Source organism: Haliotis cracherodii, unplaced genomic scaffold (assembly GCF_022045235.1).
Source record: "Haliotis cracherodii isolate W230 unplaced genomic scaffold, xgHalCrac1.p SCAF_13, whole genome shotgun sequence".
In the NCBI taxonomy this organism is placed as follows: Eukaryota; Metazoa; Mollusca; class Gastropoda; order Lepetellida; family Haliotidae; genus Haliotis; species Haliotis cracherodii.
In genome coordinates this window covers 36,282,759-36,306,042 of record NW_027266268.1, presented here as the reverse complement: position 1 = coordinate 36,306,042, position 23,284 = coordinate 36,282,759, and the positions used below count along the sequence as shown (strand labels likewise).

The following is a 23,284-nucleotide window of genomic DNA, read 5'->3' as shown; positions in this document are numbered from 1 at the left end:
AAGTACTGAACTGGTGCCTTTTGTGGTACAGGAATTTATCTGATAAATTTAATTCCGAGATTCCACGGCAACAAGTGGTTAGGTTTAAATAAGGGAAGGGTTCCTTTCTGGAGCATGACTAACAAAATGTTCAATATTTCTTTGTGCACTTGTTTTTATTTCAACCGATCATGCCTAATGTTTCTAAAATTCAATGAAAAGACACCTTTTTCAGTCAATGGTAAAATGTCAAGGTGAGCTACTGAACCTAATGATATTTTTTCAAAACGACAATTGTTTTGTCTGAGGTAACAAGCACACAATGATCGATGCTCGAGACAGCTGGTTGTCACAGATACTCGTACATGACTCGTCAATAGCGACACCAACTTCTCTGCACATGTTGCCAGCGTATACAATACCCCACAGTACAGATTGTCAAGTCTAGCTGGAGTACGGGGAGATTGATTCACATGGACAATTTATTTACTGATGCAAAAATGCAGAGTTAAAATAACTAATTTTAGAAAGGCGTTGTTATCAATTTTTGGTATCTTGATCACTTTGTAAACAGGCTTTCCTGAAGACTACTTAATTATAATTGGTTTAAATTGATCAGTCTTTGGATAAGAAGGTAGAAAAGCAAATATTTGTGGTGTTTATTGAGAGTTAGGGGATCAATCACTTAAATAGCATTTACATATATTAACAATTTTCGTAATTTCACTTGTCTCCCCACCAATTGGTCATATCTAGATTTGAAATAGATATTTGAGTATGATTTGGGTAAAATAATAAAGCAATGAGTAAACTAGCCCTCTGTCAGTGGTAGCAGTTGACTGATTAGATTACTAGCCTGAATAGTAATAACATATGGACACTCCCTAATTACCTGCAAATGTACTAGTCCTCAAGATGCCTTTGAGACACCTAGACTGGGAACTCTGGAATGTATCTAAACCAGACGAGAGGCCAATATTCAGCCCCAGGTCTGTGGCAAATCCTGTAAAAATTGCCAAATAGGAATAAGAACCTTCCCAATTCATGTCACTATGTATGAAAAAAGTGACAGAAATCTCTGCAAAAAGCAGAGTTGACTGTATGATTCTGTCTATTGATCGTCAGCATTTGCTTTATGAATCACTATCAAATCAGTGATAATACCAGGTGTTCACGAAAACCTGAGTGTATCCTGCCCCACAGGTTGCACCAATCACAAACCCATGCAAAGGAAAGTCAATTGTTCACCTGATAAAACAGGGGAACATATGGTACATGTCAAATATATAATTGCATCGGATATAATCTAATTCATCAAATTTGGAAATGCCTATCTAATGTCATGGCCTTGTAGAGACTTGTATCTTCCAGATAACTTGGCCAATAAACACGACAGAGAGGAAGAGGATTTGATGCTAAGTGTCAGATTATTGCATAGAGATCAATGCTGAGAATGCAGTGTTGAAATACCTCTGAATTTAAGAACTAAGAATTTAGAAATAATCCAAACACTGAACAAACCAATGATATTTCCCCCCAAATTTGCCTGCCAATGCGATACGTATCTCGGTTATTACATCACGATTCGATACGTATCTCGTTATGCTACGATACACATAGTGACAAGAGAAAACAAGAGATAAATGAATTAAACTTAGTTTATTAGAATGAAACATTAAATGAAAGTGAATGAATGTTCATGAGTCATAAAATATATTCTGTTATGAGTATTTTAACTTAATGAATCATCTCGGATGCAGGGAGATAACACGCCCCCGACGCCATTACGAAACTCAGGCTTCTATCTCTATTAGTTCACGCACACATGATCTGTTTCTGCAGAAGCTTATTGTGGATAGAAGTACTGATATTTCTTATCTGTTTCAGCCCCATTATAATGATAAACACACTCACCGACACATGTGTATGAGATGACGTCCCACTGATGTGTTGGATATATTGTCTATACTGTATATTAATCAGCCTATATAAAAATTGCAAAAATAGCAGAAAGTCTACAAGCCCAATGGATCAATATTTAGACAATACCTGTGCTTTGAGTCTTATTTCAATACAAAACAGAATATGACTCACAAATAGATTTATCAAATTCATCTTGATCAGATATGTTAACAGTAGCTGAGTTTTTCTGAATACCATTTTCATTATGTGAAGCTAATGTATCAAAACCAGAATGTTTCAAATTGCAACTGTATCTTTTACCAACAGTGAAATACATATACCATGACCTATTTTGTTAGACATGAATGTTAAGTGTTGCAACTGACCTGACAATGACATAATATTTGCAGATACACAAGAGTGCTTTGTCAAAACATTTAGTTTTGTTTGTTTGTTTTGTTTGTTTAACTCAGCAATATTCCAGCTATATGACGGCGGTCTGTAAATAATCGAGTCTGGACTAGACAATCCAGTGATTGTCTTCTTTGTGGCGGGGTATAAGGGATTTATTCTCCCACCCAGAAATGTACTTCCCTCCCAGACGGGATTCATAACATTTTTTTCAAGATCGCATTAACCAATCATGATCTCATCAATCTGACATGGAGGTATGATAAAGTTGTTTGTAGTATGTCACAAGAAGAAAATATTGAATATATTAATGATTTATAATAATATTAAATATAGTATTAAAACAGAAACTTTTTTCAAAACCAGATGTGTTTGAACTACTGATCAAGTTAACATGTCTGATACATATCAGCATTTCCCAAAACATAGATCACATCAAAATGCAGATCTTCGAAATCATTTTACAGAATTCATTTGTTAAGTGTGTATGAACAGCCATCAAAATAATTTCATCCTCAACTGTATAATTGCCTCTCTGGCCTTCTTTAGTGCCACAGAGCATCATGATTTTGTCTGCTTACGTGGGAAGGAAAGCTTGATCTGGAGGAGAAGAACTCCTGGATCGTCAGGGATGTTCATAGGCTGTTGTCACGGCATCAGTGCAGCTTGAGACAGCATGGGATTGATCTGTCCCGGAAGATTCAGCAGTCACTGCCACCTCTGGACCATCAGATATCCATCAATAAGAGGATGTCTGATTGTCCAGAAAAACTTGACTGTACATTTCATTTCTCTCTCACCAATTTATTTTTCTTCTTTGACAACTCTGCAATCTAAATTCTGTATTTTTATAATCGATCCCTCTCCTGCAGGGCCCCATTCCACAAAGCGATCTTAGCGCTACAGCTGATGTAAGTCTATGTTAAAATATGGGAGTTACGATCGACTTAGCGCTACGATCGCTTTGTGGAACGGGACCTGATTCCTTATCCTGGATACTTTGTGTTCTCTGTACTCCTCCTGATACTGGGGGCACGGGTGGCCCAGTCGTCTAAGGCACTCCGATTCGCAGAGTTGCGCCCCTTGGGCATGCCAGAAACCAATGATTGTGAGTTCGAATTCCGGTTCCCCCCTTGTTCATTGTAGTTGGGCAAGTTTGGTGGGAAAGTGTGTTCTAGTTGCTCTGTGTATTGACGAAGGGACATTAGCGACAATTAGAGTATAATTTAGTGCACTTTTCTATTTTGGAAAGTATTTGTGGCTTAGTGGAGCACGAAATTTCAACAATTTATTTACACTACTTAAATTTATTTTTATCAAACTGATGGGGAATTGTGGGCTTTATTATTATTTTTTTGGAGAACAGTAATGCCATATTGAATTAGTTGATAATATATTTTTGCTCTCTGATGTACATGTATGTAACCTGAATCTGGGAAAATTGTTACCATGGTTACATGTTGCTTTGTTTGAAAATATGTAATATCATCTACTGAATTCCATAAAAAATGAGACCCGTGAAGAATAGGTCTTCAGCAACCCATACTTGCCGTAAAAGGCAACTAACAGGATCGGGTGGTCAGACTCGCTGACTTGGCTGATGCATGTCATCGATCCCATTTGCATGGATCGATGCTCATGATGTCAATCACTGGATTGTCTGGTCCAGACTCGATTATTTACACACCGCTTTCATATAGCTGGAATATTGCTGAGTGAGGCGTTAAACAACAAACAAACAAATATAAAAAAAGAGAAAAAATATATATATATATAAGCAGGTGCTCACTGCAAAAAACTGCCTAATATTTTGTTATTGTACCCAATTACCTAAGGCACGAAGAAAGTCACGATGGGATTTGCCTTCTTTCTTTACTTGGTGAAATACACCAGATGCATAGTCCTTACCAAACTCTGAATATTAGACTTTTATTGACAAGTGGTGATATATTTCAAATTCTCCATATATCCACTATTTGCTCATATGGTTTGTGAAGTGAATCTGCTGTATTTGCAGGTGAACGTCGTCGTTGACAAGGGTGAGTGTCTTGGGCTCATGATCCGTGGGGGCCGCGAGTTTGGTCTTGGCGTCTACGTGTCTGGTATTGACCCCTTCTCTGTGGCGGAGAATGCAGGCATTAAGGTAAAGTTCTCATGGTTCTATTGTCTAAATTGAAAAAATTGGCAAACAGTGTTCCTGTTTTAGATCACCTGACTGCAGGTCTTGTGAGGTTACATTGTGGCGAGATCGCCTGTCTGTCTGTCAGTGACTTTTTGACTTTCACATTTTCTACATTTCCTCTGAACCCCAATACCTATGAAGCTGATTTGTTGTAAACATAATTCCAGTCCAATTTGGGACATGGCTACAATGGTAGCCATTTTGGAAAATATTATTTTCGCCCATAACCAAGTCATTTCTGCATGTATCATGAAATTGAATATACAGCAAGTACATGGTGTGTGAAGAGTGAGTGAGTGAGTATGGTTTTACGCCGCTTTTAGCAATATTCCAGCAATATCATGGCGGGGGACACCAGAAATGGGCATCACACATTGTACCCATGTCGGGAATCGAACCTGAGTCTTTGGCTTGACAAGCCAACACTTTAACCACAAGGCTACCTGACCGCCCGGTATGTGAAGAAACAAGGGACCTTCTTTGACCTTAGATATCATTTTTCCTGAATATTCCAGAAAAATTCTCCCAAGGATTTTCCAGATTTGACTGTTCCCTAGCAACCCATGATGGATCAAGTGGTCAATCTCGGGTACTTGTTGATTTCATTGCTGCTCACAATATCAATCACTGGATTGTCTGTCCAGTCTTGACTATTTACAGAACGCCATCATATAGCTGGAATATTGCTGTGTGTGGCATTGAACATTGACACCATGAGCACTGATCTGTGCAATTGGGATCCGATGACATGCATCAACCAAGTCAGCGAGTCCACCAATCCTGTTAGTCGCCTTTTAGGACAAGCAAAGTCACCTCTGAAGATCAAGCATGGGTTGCTGAAGAAGTATTCTAACCTGGATCTTCACGGGTTTCTAGGTGGGGAACGTGTATGTGATGTTAGATATGAAAGGGGAGCTAACTCTCCCCATCATGGCAGTAGGGATGGTTACTGGGGGAGGTGTGTTACATGTGTTAATTACAGTAACCGTCAAAATGACCTGTTGTAGGTGGGAGACCAGGTGCTGGATGTCAATGGCCGCAGTTTTCTGGACATCAGCCACTCGGAGGCCGTCAGCATCTTGAAGACAGGTCGGCACATGATGATTACTGTCAAGGATGTTGGGAAGCTGCCATTTGCAAAAACAACGATTGACAAGACACAGTGGTTGCCACGTGACAGGCTTCCCAATCAGATGGGATCAATTAATGCAAGGTACCATATTTGGCAGGTTTCGACAAATGTACTAAACTGAACACTGGACAAACGTCAAATTTCTTCAGGACCGGTAACTTTTTAAACTGAAGTGGTTACAGATACTTGATTACAGAGCCAATTTTGTCCATTTTTATCCACAGAGAATACATAGTCACTTTGATACCTACAGAAACATGTTGCCTGGTTGTGTATGTGTTCAAATGCAGCCTGTTATCATGGAGAATATTATACTTATGCATGCAAACTGTTAAGGGTGTATTGTACATCCTTTGCAGTTAGGTTCTGAACTTTTCAGCCATCCCTAGTTCTATCAAGATACTGTAAAACGTGAAATTAATCCGTCTCCAAAAGAATGTGACCGCTGGCCCCTAGCCAAAAATGCGACTCAGTATGAATGCGACACCCCCTCCTCTCAAGCATCAGTGGATTTATATCTAAACAAAACGTCCTCTGTCAGGTTTACAGGAGAATCCTCACCTTAATCCAACCTTACATTAATCAGATCACACACCAAATAGCACTGCTTATTAGCGCTGAGTAGAGTACTTCAGCTAAAATGAGACTTGCACGCTGACTCGTGTCGGCCTTTGATGCAGTCGCAAAGAGCAAAGACACCGTGTTGGGTGGCGTCTGTCTGGACTTGCAGGTGTGATAAGTGATGACATGAGTGAGTAGAACGCTTGTCTTCACCCCAGCAGTATCAATTCACAGGATGTAATTAGTGTTTGAATGACATTGTTTATATACTTGTTACAAGTGCTGCTCAATAAACATTGATGTGGAATACATAGTTGTTTGTTTTCAGCGTATGTCTAAGTTGGTATTTCTGCTATCCAAAATGTCTTATTGTTGACATAAATGCGATGTTTAATTATGCGAGCAAAGACCACTCGCATTTTTCGCATTTAATTCACGCTAGCGTTAATTTCATGTTTTACAGTACATATTGTCCTGCAGCAAGTGTGTTGTTACAGCCCTAGTACACATGCCAGTGTTGTTGTGTTTGTTGTTCCAGGTTGTCGTCCAGCATGAGCAGCCTGGACAAGGTGGGGCTGCAGAACCACCAGGAGGGACATGCCCGGGTAAGTATTCTACGCTGGCTGGTGCCACGATCGAGACAAGAAAAGTAGGCTTGAAATTGCAAGGTTGGAATCAAGGCTTTGATATAGGCTAGTAGTACCCCATGCTTGTCATGTGATCAAGATGAGGCTGGACATCATGTAGGATACCTGATGATCGTATGCAAATTTTACCGGGTAGATTTGGCACATATGTTTTAGCAACTAATATTTCACCAGATTTTGTTTCCATGGGAGGTAACTACATTCCCATGGGAGATAACCCTGTTTCCATGGGAAATAACGCCATATCCATGGGAGATAACCCCATATCATAGATTTGCACATTTTTCTAACCAAACCACATAAAAAGTGATAAATGTATATAATTTTAATTGTGGTAGAACTCAGTGCTCACAACGTCAACCATGGGTTTGCTATCACCTCGTTTATATCTAGATGTATTACTGAGGAGCATCCTGTAGACGGCATTCACTCACACATGTGTTCTGTCTTCAGATCGGCTTCAGCAAGGGAGCAGGGTCACAGCTGATGCGGAACACAATGACATCCTGGCCTCAGAACGATGTCATCGAACAACATGCAAGGATCCTGCTCAACAGCAAAGAGCAGACAACTCTGCGCTACTATCTGAGTGAACATCAGAAGGGCACCATCCAGACAGATGGTCTGGTGTTTGCTCTGTTTGAACTACTCAACACACAGGCCAAGGTAGGACACAGTTAAAATGTGGATGTAGAACTGGCGATAGTATACAATTATAGACTTTACTTGAGGTCAATATCTGTTTTTATGGACCCCAAAACATTGACCTTCATAAAAACAGGTATGACGTCATATACAGTCTATAACTGCTTTATCATATGATAAAAAGACAAAACCAGATTCACCATAAAGCTTAAGCTATGATAACAGATGGAGACATCTGAATTCCCATTCTATTTTTAGAAACTCAAATCGATGCTGTAAAATATCAGACAGAATTTGGAGTCAATATGCTGTACGTGTAACCAAGTCTTGGTCAATGAAATTGGCAGAAATCTTTGCATTATATAATAATTGCATGGGCGGATACAGCTTTTTTTAAAAGGGGGGGTGCACAATTAAGATCTATTTATTGTTTTTGGTGGGGTAATTTATACAGAAATAAAGTCTTTTTTCGAAATAAAAAGGGGGGTGCGCACCCCCGCAGCCCCCCTCTGTATCCGGTAATGAATTGTATTTATCATATAATGGGTATATTTTCTCAGCAGGATTAAGCATTGGGAAAAAACAATGCATTTATATGATGAGATTCTGCTATGGGCTGCTTCACAGTGAAAACAACAAATAGCATGAAGTAGCCACTTTAATCAGCGTGTCATGAATATTATGATGCTCAATTAGAATATTTTTTCATCTCTCCAAAGTTTACTTTACTGACTGAAATTCGCCCCTTGATCAACCTCCGAGATTTGTCACGATATGACAGACTGGTCCGCAAGAAAGAAGCCCAGATGATCCGGGTAGGTGCCGAATACATGAGTAAATGAGACCACCTCTGAAGTGGAATTAATAGAGTGTCTGTCCGGGGAGTGGAAGGTCGGTGGTTAGATCCCTGGCCGCGTCCTACCAATAGACATGCAAAGATGGTACTTGTTGTTACCCTGCCTGGTGCCAGGAATGAAGGGGATTAAACAAGGACTGGTCGGCTCAGAGTCAGTATACTGAGTCTGAGTGGTGTATTCATGTTACACTGTGTCATTGTATCTCAGTGTGCTAGTCTAAAACAGGGATTAGTCCGGACTGGTACAGGCAGCACGCACGCGTACACTCATACATGTCGCTTTGTCAGTGCAATAATCTTTTACACAATGTTAAACCCCATTTCACCTCACCACATCAGTGAGAGAGGTGGGTTTTATGCAGCTTTAGGACACTTTCCACGTCACAACACAGAACACAAATTAATACCCTTGGCAAGGTTATAATGGAAAACAAGAACCCAGGGACTTGACCTCTGAGGTGTTCTGACAAAACCTGGGGCCAGATGGATTTGACTTGCTGACTTGGTTGATTGCATTTCATCATATCTATCCCAATGTGGTCGATGCTCATGATGTCAATCACTGGATTGTCTGGGCGAGATTCAATTATTTACAGACCACCTTCATAAGCTGGAATATTGCTGAGTGGGCATTAACCAAACAAACAAACAAACACTAGTGACACATATGACTCATTGCATACTAGACCTGTAATTACCCAGGTAGAAAAGAGGTGAATATGCTTGCCATAAGAGACAACTAACGGGATCGAGTGGTCAGACTCGTTGACATGGTTGACGCATGTCATCATATCTCAATTGCATGGATAGATGCTCATGATGTCAATGTGGATTGTCAGGTCCAGACTCGATTATTTACAGTATGACCTCATATAGCTGGAATATTGCTGAGTGCGGCATTGAACAAAAAACAGACAAACAATGCATACTGATGGTTTGAATATATTTTGTTGGTTGCCAGGACAACGATGACTGTGCTCTGATTCCTGACACCTTCTCCATGTTGTCCTTCGAGAGCACCGAGGCTTACCTGGAGGACCGGTACCGGAGGACCCTCTTCTCATCAGAGGTAACGTCATCAGTGTTCTCTTCATCCTGTCCAGTTATATGTGCACAGCATCCTTTATTTCACACATTACAACACATCTTCCTTCGTTGTTAAGGAAGAGGAAGAGTGTGGAAGTATCACGAATACAGTATCTCCATCAAAATTCCCAAAATCATATACTGTATTCACCGTAATAAGCGCGGTGGTGGTAATAAGAAAATTGACTAACTGGGCACTTATTAAAATCATACACGAGTTCAATTTGTTGTCGGAGATCAAGTGGTAGTAGACAAACTTAGTTTGATAGGCTTTCTGTAAAAAAATAAATAATGATTTACTGATTCGTCTAGAAGTTGGTTGGGGGTGCCTCTTTGAACAGGGTGATTAGTACTACGAAAACTGTAAATTTCTAGTTTCATCAATTTTTTTGTGTTAATGCACCAGACAGGAGATAAAATACAAAATAGGGTGTTCAATTTCTTTAAAAAAAAATTATTTAAAAAAAATTAAATGTTTTTGAAAATATATAATGGCATATTTTTAACCAAATATTTGTTTTCTTGTGAAGCTCAGGGTTGGATCATCCATAACCAAGACAGTAATCTGTCTGGCCTTGTTTGTATTACAGAAATCAGAACGGCGCCAGTCTGTGACAACGATGGAGCCCATGATGCTACATTCCCCGATGGATCACTTCGACAGAGACGTGGTAGGTGACACTGGTGTGAGGCCGTCATATAGGGGTAGACACAAATATGCCCTGTCTGATAGAAGTGAAATGATACATCGGTGCTTCGTGATTTTTCATGTGCTGATACGATACATGATACATTTTTTTCTGTATCGATACAAGACGGTACACTTGCTAAAATACATTACTACTAATTTAATCAGCCCCACATTTTGTCAGTCAGAAAAAGCCAAATGTGTCACTACTAAAAACAGCCGCAAGGAACAAGTGTCTACTGCTAGCTTTTCCTTTTGAACCTGCTCTGAAATATTTATGGTCAAGACATTTCCACACTTATTTGGCGAAATATGCATATTGCGATATGTATCGCATCATGACCTTTGAAATTGTGGTACGTATCGTATCATGACCTTGCTGTATTGTTTCAACCCTACTGGCTAAAATCAGAACACACGACTGCAGTCCAGGGACATGTTCCACAAAGCAATCTCAGCACTAAGTCGATTGTAACTCCCATTCTTTAACACTGACTTACGACAGTCATAGCGCTAAGATCGCTTTGTGGAACGGGTCCCAGCACTGGAACTCTACCCCGTGATGATCCTGGGTGAAAAGGTCCCCAGGAAGATATGCTGGTCGTAAGAGATGACTAAATGGTTCAGGCTCGGCAACCTGGTTGATTGCGTGTTATTGTACCACGATGGCGTGGATCGTTGCTCAAATATCAATCATTGGATTATCTGGTCAGGACTTGATTATTTAGGCTGCAGTCATATGGATATTGATAATTGTGGTGTCAACAATACACAAACAAACAAGCTGTATTCTATTCATTCAATAGTGCGCAAGTTTATTGCAACATCACTTTTGTAACTTTGTCACAACTATGACACGAATACTGAAAAAACATCACATTGTAAAGTTACTGCTATGACATCACAGACACGTCAAACATTTTGATCTTGCAATCACACCCAGATAACGTCATTTTGATGGTTATTCGGCACACTCTGAGTGAATGAGCAATTGGTTTTACGCCGCTCTTAGCAATATTCCAGCAATATCATGGCAGGTTACACCAGAAATGGGCTTCACACATTGTACCCATGTCGGGAATCAAACTCGGGTCTTCGGCGTGACGAGCAAGCGCTTTAACCACTAGGCTACCCAACCGCCCCCCTGGCACAGTCTGAAAGGAAGTCTTGAATACAATTGTTACAGCTGAATATGTATGCCCCTCAAAAAATATCCACATCTATGTGGATTCATAATACATCATCACTGTCTAAGATGCAAGATAATAGTGCGTTATACAGTTAGTCTTTACAAGAATGTTTTTTGTGTTTATTGCTTTAGTGTATTGTTTTGAAATGATCTATATATTGTTTTGTAAAACCAGTATGACACACATGCCAGTTTAATTATCTCTATGCATGTACAGTCCCCACAGAGACGTGAGGAGTCTCTGAGAGATGCTCTGGAACAGCTTCATGGGGAGAACGGACATGACCACAATGAGGTGAGTTACACTGAGATATACGTTATTACGAGGTGAGTTACACTGAGATATACGTTATTACGAGGTGAGTGTCACTGAGAAATATGTTATAACGAGGTGAGTGACACTGAGATATACGTTATTACGAGGTGAGTGACACTGAGATATATGTTATAACGAGGTGAGTGACACTGAGATATGCGTTATAATGAGGTGAGTGACACTGAGATGTACGTTATAACAAGGTGAGTGACACTGAGATATATGTTATAACGAGGTGAGTGACACTGAGATATGCATTATAACGAGGTGAGTGACACTGAGATGTACATTTTAATGAGGTGAGTGACACTGAGATATGAGTTATAATAAGGTGGGTGACACTGAGATATACGTTATAACAAGGTGAGTGACACTGAGATATACTCTATAATGCGGTGAGTGACACTGAGAAATGCGTTATAACGAGGTGAGTGACACTGACGTATATGTTATAACAAGGTGAGTGACACTGAGATATGCATTATAACACGGTGAGTGACACTGAGGTATACATTATAACAAGGTGAGTGACACTGAGGTATACATTATAACAAGGTGAGTGACACTGAGGTATACATTATAACAAGGTGAGTGACACTGAGGTATACATTATAACAAGGTGAGTGACACTGAGGTATACATTATAACAAGGTGAGTGACACTGAGGTATACATTATAACAAGGTGAGTGACACTGAGGTATACATTATAACAAGGTGAGTGACACTGAGGTATACATTATAACAAGGTGAGTGACACTGAGGTATACATTATAACAAGGTGAGTGACACTGAGGTATACATTATAACAAGGTGAGTGACACTGAGGTATACATTATAACAAGGTGAGTGACACTGAGGTATACATTATAACAAGGTGAGTGACACTGAGGTATACATTATAACACGGTGAGTGACACTGAGGTATACATTATAACAAGGTGAGTGACACTGAGGTATACATTATAACAAGGTGAGTGACACTGAGGTATACATTATAACAAGGTGAGTGACACTGAGGTATACATTATAACAAGGTGAGTGACACTGAGGTATACATTATAACAAGGTGAGTGACACTGAGGTATACATTATAACAATGTGAGTGACTGAGATATGCATTATAACGAGGTGAGTGACACTGAGATGTACATTTTAATGAGGTGAGTGACACTGAGATATACATTATAACAAGGGGTGACTGTTGTGATAATTAAAAACACTATACACAGAGGAAGGGTAAAGATACTTAATAAATGATATGGTTATAAAGGTATAATTGCAAGAACAACGGGGGCAAAGTACTGTCACAAGTCAAGTAGGGTTCAATACGTGGCCAATCATACCAAAAGACGTTAAGAAATGGTACTTGTTGTTACCCTGCCTGGTGCTCGGCATTAAGGGGCTAAAACCAGGACTGGTTGGCTCGGAATCAATATACTGTGCCTGAGTGGGCAAACCACTTATTTCACTTCAGGAGTCTTTGTAACTTGGAGGTGAACGCTACACAGGTGCCAGTGTTGTATAAAGTGTATTGGTTGTTGTACACTATCAAGATATAGTTTTATCATCTGATGAATAGTGTTATCGATGCTATAAACCAGTGTGATAAACTTGGTATCAAAATCTGATAAATATGCAAATCAGGTCACCAGACAGGAATTATGTTTTGTCTCCAAACATCAATGTCTTTCTGCTCACTAAGCTTTTGAAAAATGTCCTCCCTTGACATTTAGATAGAGCTTTCCCAGTATATGGATGATTCTGTAGACAAACATGGCTGCAGATCATTTGGTGCTAGATGATAATTAAATGTCACTCCAACACAGTTTCTAAAGTTAATTCCGGTAGCGAAATTACTTCTTAAACATTGATTAGTTTAAGAATGACATTATGTTATAAAGAAATTATTACCCTATGCACTGTCCTGATGTTCAAGTCCTTTGAGAAATCCTGTTGAATTTAAAGTTGACAAATGCATCAATGAGATAAGCCTTAGCGGGAAGTTTTGAAAGGAAGATCAGTTAAATATTCTATAATGGTTAATGTTGTTCGAATGTATTCTGTAAACTCCCAACACTGTTTATCTTGCATATTTCAGGAGGATGACATCAGTTTTCAAAGTCAGTCAGACTCCCATGGCCCTTACCTACACACGCCAAGGAAAACCATCCACAGGTCAAGGTCAAGGTCAAAATCTCCAAGACCATCTGTGAGGTCATTGAACATGGAACCCATCCCTTCAACCTCAAAAGCATCACAACAAGAACACATCGTCACAGCACAGGTTCATCAACCAATGAGACTCGCATCTCAGATGTACCTTCCTCCAGTTAAACACAAGGTGAACGTTTATGGTTTATAATGTTTTATTTTCATATCCCTTTTTTATCCAGTGGTTTTATTGTGAATTTCTCAATACAATTTAAAGGGGAAGTGTACATGCAAAAATCACTTTCTTTCTTTTTCTAAACAAAACGCAATTTTAGAATTAGTTAGTATCTGTGTTTGAAAATATACACTCATTTTTTTTCACAGTGAAAGTAGGAAGCTCACAATAGTGTGAAAGTGATATGCCGTTATGAGGCCTTCGTTTTACGAGCGAAATAGGCCTGAGTTATCCCCCTTAGATTATGACGTAATTGGTGCCAATTCAACTGGGTCCCTGTCTATTCTCAACGCAAAAGATATCAAGGACCAGTTTGCGGTAAAACAACATGGTCTACGACACATTCCGGCGCAGTGGTGACTCAGCATAACACAATTCTGGCTGGCATCTGAGATGCTAGAATCACAAAACTGTACCTACACCACGTGAAGCGGCTCTAACAAAGCATGATGACGTCATAATGTTTATCAATTGGCACCAATGACGTCATATTGCAAGGGACATAAGCCATGGTGTTTTTGTTATGGAAATAGAACACTTGGTAAATGTGAAAAATATAAATCGTTTTAGTGCAAAAAATATGTGAATTAAATATGATGTTTTTATATTTTTGTCTATGACACTTCTATGTTAACACTTTTAATGTGGAAAAAGTACAAGAAAAAAAGGTTCATTTCCGTGTGAACTTGCCCTTTAATCCTTCTGCAGACTGCGTAAAGTATACTCCCTCAGGGTCTGGCTATTAAATTTTCTGGGTGTGAAGGTGTGGGGGCTCTTCTTTAAAATGTTTGTTCAAGAAAATTTTTGTTTACAAGCACAATAGTAATAATGTTTGCTAGACATGTTTGATGACTTGAAAACTATATGTGGTGGAACAGAAACAGGTTTATTTGTGTGTCTTAGAGCAGTGTCCGAAAAAAATGAATATCCAATGCTTATTTCCTAATTTATGCTTTCTCTTAATCTGTTTTAGGGAGAGGACAATCCAAGTGATGATAGCGGCGTTGAGCTTTATGCACATCTAAACAGTCTTCCAGTAAACAGTACCGACAGGTATGCCATAAAGTATGCTTAAGGAAAATAGCATTAGAAGTGATGATGAAAAGTTATCATACTTCTGCTGCTTGGAGAGAGTGTTTTAAATCATATTGAGAAATCAGTTTTTTATTAAAGGAACTTGTTTCAAAAGAAATAAAACTTTTATGTAATGATTGCTAAAAAATTTTTGAAGAAATTGCCAACATTGATTTATTTTTTTGTAATGTAATGTTTTACATTTTGGTAAGTGTTACAAGAGAGTTCTTCACATGCTGTCCCTCGACAGGACTGTTGCAGACTTTACAACAGATAGTATTTCAAGCTGATTTTTCCTTTAAAATGAGAAATTTGTATTTAAATGTTAAAGGCATCATGGAATGGAAATCAGAAAAAGGTTTGATAATTTTCCTTCACTTTTTGTATTTTCTTAGTGTGCTGACTAGATATGTTTCATTGTTTACAAAAGTGGAACCTGCCTAAACTGGACTGCAATACAGAATTTGTTGCATAGTTCAAGCATTTGTTAGTTAAGCAAGTCTCTCATGAAGATCGACCCTGAAACAAAATCTTAAAACTATTTTCTGTTATAAGTTAAAAGACTAATTGACAAAGACAATCTTATATTTTCATCGCAGAGACTAAATGTTAATCTATAGTGAATATGTCATTACCTTAGTTCTTGAACAGACATTTTACACCCTTAAATTCAGTTGAAACACACAGCATGCAATCTGAAAGAAAGCTGTCTCTCCCAGTTGTTAGCTCACCTGCACCTAAAGGTTTATCTGGGTTTATGATACAGATACAGTGATTGGTCCATCAGTATATCAGTTCATTTTCAAACTACAAAACCTGTATTATGTGTACTAAACTTTCATGCTATGGTGTCTCTTTAAACTGTGTTGTTGATTCTGTATTGATTTATAATGGCTGCCCTTTTGAAAATGTCTCTTTTGCACTTAATCTGACATTTATGCATATATGTGTTGGAAAGTATGTAGTAAAGCCTAAAACTGATATACCGTATTCGACGTAATAAGCGCCCCGCTCTAATAAGCGCCCACGGCGATATTTGCTAATATATTGGCTAGTGAACAATCCCAATTAGCACCCCTTCCGATTGATCAATGTACACTTATTTATTCGTGTATAATACGTGTGTTATATACATCCTTAATTGTGGGAAATTAGATTCTGGAAAAATCTGTCATATTTAAACATTTCAGGCTGTCAGCATAAACCTGGAAATTTACGATCTTTTAACCCTGTTGTTTTTCACTAAAACAATATTCTAATAAGAGCCCCCTATTTCTAATTTTGAGAGCGCCCTGGGCGCTTATTATGTCGAATACGGTAAAAAAAATTCAAGGGGTAAATTTTCAAATCTATTATGACCGTTAACCTTTACACAATCTCTTATAAAGCAGATTTACAAAATTCAAGCAATCTGTGTTTCTGAAAAGAGTGTTTTCATTTTCCTTTGAGGTCAAAGAATTTGATAGGCACGTTCCAAACAGATAAAATCTCTGGTGAGCTACTTATAATGACTCATTACTCTATAAACAATGAATGAAATAGATTGTCAGAACTTCAGTTTACAAATAAACATTCAGTTAAACAATTAAAAACATTATTGCTATTGATCTAGCTTGTTACTTTTTAGACATATTTAATAAGCTGACATTAATCTTCCAGTTGGTAACTGATGCCAGTGTCTTACTGGATGACCAAGGGAGATAACTGCAATTTTAATGTAGTTTATACACTGGGTACATGCTGTTAACACATACCACAATGGCAGTAAACTGTCAAGTTCAGACAGATTCCACTGTACTTTTTGTTGTTGTCAAGTGTTCCCCTACGTGTATTTTGTTTTTGCTTTGAGTATCGGTAAAGTTCCCCGTGATGCCAAGACAGTGATATCACAACCGTCCAATCCACACGCTTCAGACTGATTACATGTTCCCTTTTATTGCATGAGTTTGTTGTAAGTTTGCAACGTGTTTATGGATTAACCTTACTCGTAAGCAGAAAATGTCGCCTACATATGCAGATCTTAATTGGCTTGTCTTCTGTTAATCCCATTGGCTTAACATTTTAGTGTGTTAATTTTTATAGAGATTTTATGTTTAGATATTTAGTATCCTGTGGAGTTTCCGGGCTAGAATAGGTCTTCAGGAACCCATGCTTGTCGTAAGAGGCGACTAACGGGATTGGGTGGTCAGGCTTGCTGACTTGGTTGATGCATGTCATCGTATCCCAATTGCGTAGATCGATGTGCGTGATGTCAATCACTGGATTGTCTGGTCCAGATTTACAGATTGCAGTCATATAGATGGAATATTGCTGAGTGTGGCGTTAAACAACAAATATAAAAACAATCAAAGATATTTCATTGTCTGTTCACCAGTCCTTCTCATGTAACTAATTATCTCTGAATAAACTATTGTTTAAAACAGACAACAGCAATCTTGATACTAGGACATGAGCCAGATGTGCTCATGGCCGAGATACACTGTCAGATGGGGTGTGTGTGTGTGTGGGGGGGACTGGTCTAGAACCCCTACCTAACTCTGCTAAGTTTCATTTGAACAAAGATTAACAGGAACTAGACAGATACTTTTTATTTCAGGACGAAAGTAGAGCCAGTTAAAGAAAATGGAATTCTAGAAAAATCAATCTGTTGCCCATCACCAAGTACCTGTTGCGAATGTCTCTCAAAACACAATACATGGGAGACACCACTGTCTGTACTATTTCATATGCCTTCTTTCGTATGACTCTTTAGATTATTTCTGTGGCAGGGTGACGATTTCAGCAGCTGCACCGGTTGACATCAACACAACATTGTCACCTATCAATGGTCACCATGGCGATGGATATGTTGACACAAAGATGTCACCACAGCCAGCTCCTAGAAAGTCAAAAGTGAGTAGTTTTAACTTTTCAGTGAATGAGTGTGTCATGTAGTATTCTATCGTGACTTTTTTCAATCTTGCTTTCTGATTGGTCTGCGTGTACTATAAAATTATGTCCAGTGAGATGAGACGAGACAGGTGAGATGAGACAGAGGTGTGTCTGCCAGGGATGAGATGAGACAGAGGTGTATCTTTACCTGGGGTGAGATGAGACAGAGTTGTCCCTTCCTGGGGTGAGATGAGACAGAGATGTCTCTTCCTGGATTGAGATGAGACAGAGGTGTCCCTTCTTGGGGTGAGATGAGACAGAGGTGTATCTTCCAGGGGTGAGATGAGACAGATGTGTCTCTTTACCTGGGGTGAGATGAGACAGAGGTGTCCCTTCCTGGGTTAGATGAGACAAAGTTTGTTTTTACCTGGGGTGAGATGAGACGTCACTGCCTGGTCTGGCATTGCTACTTGGGTTGTAATGATTAATGTAAGAAAATAACAATAAACAATATAAGATTCTTTTTTTCCCAATTTGCTTGCTACAGGCACTTAGTTTAACATCACTGACAGACCTTCTTAGCATAATAGTCAAACATAAACATTAACACAGAAATATCATTTCCTGATACGTGATAAGTGGAAAATACAGAAAGTACTGGAAATCATATGAATGTTTATGTAATACTGTACCGACATGTTGTTACTATGGAAACGTTGCAGAATAATGTCATTTCTCTTGTGACACTTTCCATCAACTAATATTAATTGGTTTCCATAGTAACACAATGGGAGTGTTCCCATGTAGAATAGTGGTTTCAAATGAAACAAATAAATAACAGACTGAAGGTCCCATCTGCAGCAGTAGAGACACAGATTAGATATTGATGTATGTTTTATATTGTTATTAGAAAAGAATATGACAACATTGTCTATGTGACTATCTAAATGGTAAATCTCTTAATTGCCACTGTAAACATGATAAAGACACAGTAAGTAGGGTCATTATAGGAAAACAGTAGGAGTAAGTGCCACGCCCATCAGCCACGGCAACTGGAGACACTATTATGTTGAAATGTCATATTCTTTCCCGTCTCATGGACAACGCGACAAAATGTGTGCCGTAAATACTCTGTTAAATTGTACATACAAATCATTCAAAGTTTTGGTATGTTTGTTACTCTATACACTGGCATTTATTTCTAGTCCTGGCGCAAATATCATTCTTTAAACGGTGAGCATCTGTCAATTCTGGAAACTGGCACTGAATATTGGTCAAGTAGTTCATTATTTTCTGACCAGATGTTTGTTGGGTGTCTACCTTTGTGTTCACCTAGCAAGTCAATTAGAAGTCAGGAAAACAAGGTACTCAGTCATTGACAAAGCATAGAAACCTTATTTCTTTCAGAGAATATTAAGAAAGACAAGACTCACGTCAATTGGACAGCCAATAAGAAAGCTTTATCGAAAATGCACAATCTTTTGCCCATGGACTAGGTCTTACTAAGTCTTAGCGCTATGATTGTCATGAGTCTGTGTTAAAGTATGGGAGTTACGATCATCTTAGTGCTATGACTGTCGTTAGTCCATGTTAAAGTATAGGAGTTACGATCATCTTAGTGCTATGACTGTCGTAAGTCCATGTTAAAGTATGGGAGTTACGATCATCTTAGTGCTACCATTGTAGTTAGTCCATGTTAAAGTATGGGAGTTACGATCATCTTAGTGCTATGACTGTCGTTAGTCCATGTTAAAGTATGGGAGTTACGATCATCTTAGTGCTATGACTGTCGTTAGTCCATGTTAAAGTATGGGAGTTACGATCATCTTAGTGCTACCATTGTAGTAAGTCCATGTTAAAGTATGGGAGTTACGATCATCTTAGTGCTATGACTGTCGTTAGTCCATGTTAAAGTATGGGAGTTACGATCATCTTAGTGCTATGACTGTCGTTAGTCCATGTTAAAGTATGGGAGTTACGATCATCTTAGTGCTACGACAGTCGTTAGTCCATGTTAAAGTATGGGAGTTACGATCATCTTAGTGCTATGACTGTCGTAAGTCCATGTTAAAGTATGGGAGTTACGATCATCTTAGTGCTATGACAGTCGTTAGTCCATGTTAAAGTATGGGAGATACAATCATCTTAGTGCTATGACTGTCGTTAGTCCATGTTAAAGTATGGGAGTTACGATCATCTTAGTGCTACGACAGTCATTAGTCCATGTTAAAGTATGGGTGTTACGATCATTTTAGTGCTATGACTGTCGTTAGTCCATGTTAAAGTATGGCAGTTTCGATCATCTGAGTGCTATGACTGTCGTAAGTCAATGTTAAAGTATGGGAGTATGGGAGCATCATCTTAGAGCGTCAAAGATCGCTTTGTGAAATGGGGCCCAGGTCTTTTGGAAAAACATTTTTAACAGCCAATATGTTAGGCCTGTACAGTTTCTTGCTTTTATGAACTTCTTGGTTGATATGTGGGCCAACAAAAAGAGACAAAAAGATAAATTTGAAAATGAATTTGAGGTTGATTTCCCAAACCTCTTGAAACCTCATTTTATTTTTTCTTTGCAAAAGACAATCATTTACTTTTCTTCTTAATTACTATGAGGAACACAAACAGACACGCAATCCACATTGGCTTGAGTTATGAAGTACAAAACAAATTATAATTAATTTCTTTTGCAAAGATTTGGTTACGTTTATCATTACCAGAATCTGAACAAGTCTGGCCTTGACTGAGTGTTAGAAGAAGAATGTAATTAGTTTTGTAGCCTTATCGGAATAATTACGGTATGTATGCTACAAATAGTGTCTTATGGGTGTCAGCTGATATTGATTTATTCAAGGACAGTAATCACCTGCTGATAATTGTCTTACCTGCTTTGTTGATGAAGGATGCTGAACAAAAAACATATTTTCTGGAAATTGGAATATGTGGCTCCGTAGAAAATGAGACTACAGAGGCTGCCAGATGTTATGATAATAATAAATAATAATAGGCCATTTGTATTGCACACATTTCCACACCACACAGGGGCATGCTCAAAGCACTGTTATTACCCCGGTCACTGGATCAATGTGCACTAAACAATCATTCTCAGCTCCCTGGGGAGTATGCAATCCAAACAGAGTGTTAAGTGCTAGAAGGATAACAACCACATTGCCATCTCATCACTGGTGGGTGAACAGAGGCACATTTCGAACAGTCACATGTCCAAGGAGACACCACATGTGTTACATGTGCTTTAGTGTCAATCACTAGTGTCTGGTCCTGACTTGATTATTTACGGATCGCCATCAAATAGCTGGAATATTGGTGAGTGCTGTGTTAAACAAAAAAACAAACAAATTTACCTGCCCACACACGTCATACTTCAGCCACTTGATAATGTACACGTAAACCATGTTTTTCCCTTTTATGTTGTCGTCTGAAATTCCCCTGCCGGATGCTTGGCATTAAGGGGATAAAACAAGGACCTGTCAGTATACTAACGTGGGCTATCCATGATATACTGCAGCATGGTAACTCGGTGGGCTACCACTATAAAATACTGACACACACCCCATTTTACCTCACCTAACCTTCTTTAGAAATTGGCAAATTGTCTGGCACTCTGTCTAAAGGGGCATTTCATGGCCCCCTATAATAATAGTTCACCAGTCCCTAAATAATATTCAAATTTAAAAAAAGCAAAAACACACACACACACACACACACACACACACACACACACACACACACACACACACACACACACACACACACACACACACACACACACACACACACACACACACTCAAAATCCTAATCTCACTGGCCAACCAATCCATAAATAAATGACTGGTCTCTTAGAAAGTCCATTGTATTGAAATCAGTTTTATTTGTATGTATGCTAGATTACCTCAAGCTCCTTACATTGCTATCTTGCTCCCTAGAGAGAGGAGAATAAATGTGTCAAGCACTGCAAGGAGCTTTTATGTGTACTGGTTCTTGGATGGCTATGCATTGCATCACCTATAGGTACTTTTTATTACTTTATTTTCGTATCCACAAAATATAATTAATATTAGTACAAGCTGTTGATTACTGACCTTAAAGTTTAAAAATGTGATTAAGTAAGAAAAGCTTTACAATGTACTGAGACGGATTTTTTTGTGAACTTATTGATGAATCTATTACTAGTTGACAGCAATATTTTGCCCTTTTGTTCAATGTCTGATACCTTTAAGAGCGAGATATTAATGCAATATTATGTCATCAGGTACCATTGAGAACATGTAACATGTGAATTGGTTGATAATCATTACTTAGAAGTTGATGGATGACAAAGTAGACACAATTTATGGATAACAACTTCTTTAATACTGTAAAGGCGACGTTTCGATATAGATCCTTATACCGTTGTCAAACATTTGTGTCTACTATACAACATGTAAAGTGAGCTGCTCCAGCCAAGCTAGTTTCCCAGGGAGTGGGAACATACTTGTGTCATGTTACACATGTGAAACGACCATATTGATCAGGTTATGTACGGTCTCATCTATTTGATGTCACGTTAGGGTCTTGATGGGGTGTCAGTAAACAGTTAAATGTGGAGCCTTTAGTCAGTAATTATGTTTTCATCTTAGTCAATGAAAAAAACCCTAGAATAGCGGACAAGCTGTCGAGTTGAATCTAAAATGTCAGTCTGTCTGTAGGGTCAAGAAAATTGAGCAGCTGGTAGCATATCAGATTAACTGTAGTAATATGAAAGAATTAGGTGATCCTTAACTTCTTTTGAGTAGTATACAAAACTCTGGGTTTGTAGTGTCGTGTCTAGTTATACAGGACTTTATGAGATGCTAGCATGATTATGATAAACAGTAAAGTTTTAATTATTCTAAGCAGATTTATGTTGACATTTTATGTAACTCATGTTACGTTTGTGTTTGTGTTTTTTGGGGGGGTTGTTTTCTGCATATCAGTATACTCCAGAGGACCCTCCCACCTGTCTGGACATGAATGTGAATGTGTGAATGTACACCTGTGACAATGTCCATCTAAACACAGGTTTTACATGACGCAGAATATTGTGCCCTATATATATATATATATATATATACTCATCGCCAAAAGAAACATATCTCATGCCTCAGACTTGGTCACAGAAAGCACTATGACAAGGTTTGTTCATCTTGCAATGAGGCTGAAACCATTGTCCACGTGTTACTAGAATATCAAGACCATGCCCCAGCCCGGGCTAGGTTAAAACAAGAATTGCAGTTAGATCCGCTCTCTGTCATAGATCTCCTAAAGCCAAGAGATGCAATAGCGAAGGCCAAACTAACTCTATTTCTGAGAGATGGACAGCT

General features: G+C 38.7%; 1 protein-coding gene across 1 annotated transcript in view; it reads left to right on the top strand.

Moving 5' to 3' along the window:
- The window catches only part of LOC139458672 (whirlin-like), a 46,547-nt gene that overhangs the window by 9,535 nt on the left and 13,728 nt on the right, over positions 1-23,284 (top strand). Inside the window, exons 4-14 of the mRNA XM_071240086.1 lie at positions 4,310-4,435; positions 5,482-5,687; positions 6,706-6,772; positions 7,268-7,480; positions 8,179-8,274; positions 9,277-9,384; positions 9,992-10,072; positions 11,496-11,573; positions 13,694-13,936; positions 14,955-15,034; positions 17,824-17,947. Coding sequence (XP_071096187.1) covers positions 4,310-4,435; positions 5,482-5,687; positions 6,706-6,772; positions 7,268-7,480; positions 8,179-8,274; positions 9,277-9,384; positions 9,992-10,072; positions 11,496-11,573; positions 13,694-13,936; positions 14,955-15,034; positions 17,824-17,947 — 1,422 coding nt within the window. The remainder of the gene's footprint in view (positions 1-4,309; positions 4,436-5,481; positions 5,688-6,705; positions 6,773-7,267; positions 7,481-8,178; positions 8,275-9,276; positions 9,385-9,991; positions 10,073-11,495; positions 11,574-13,693; positions 13,937-14,954; positions 15,035-17,823; positions 17,948-23,284) is intronic.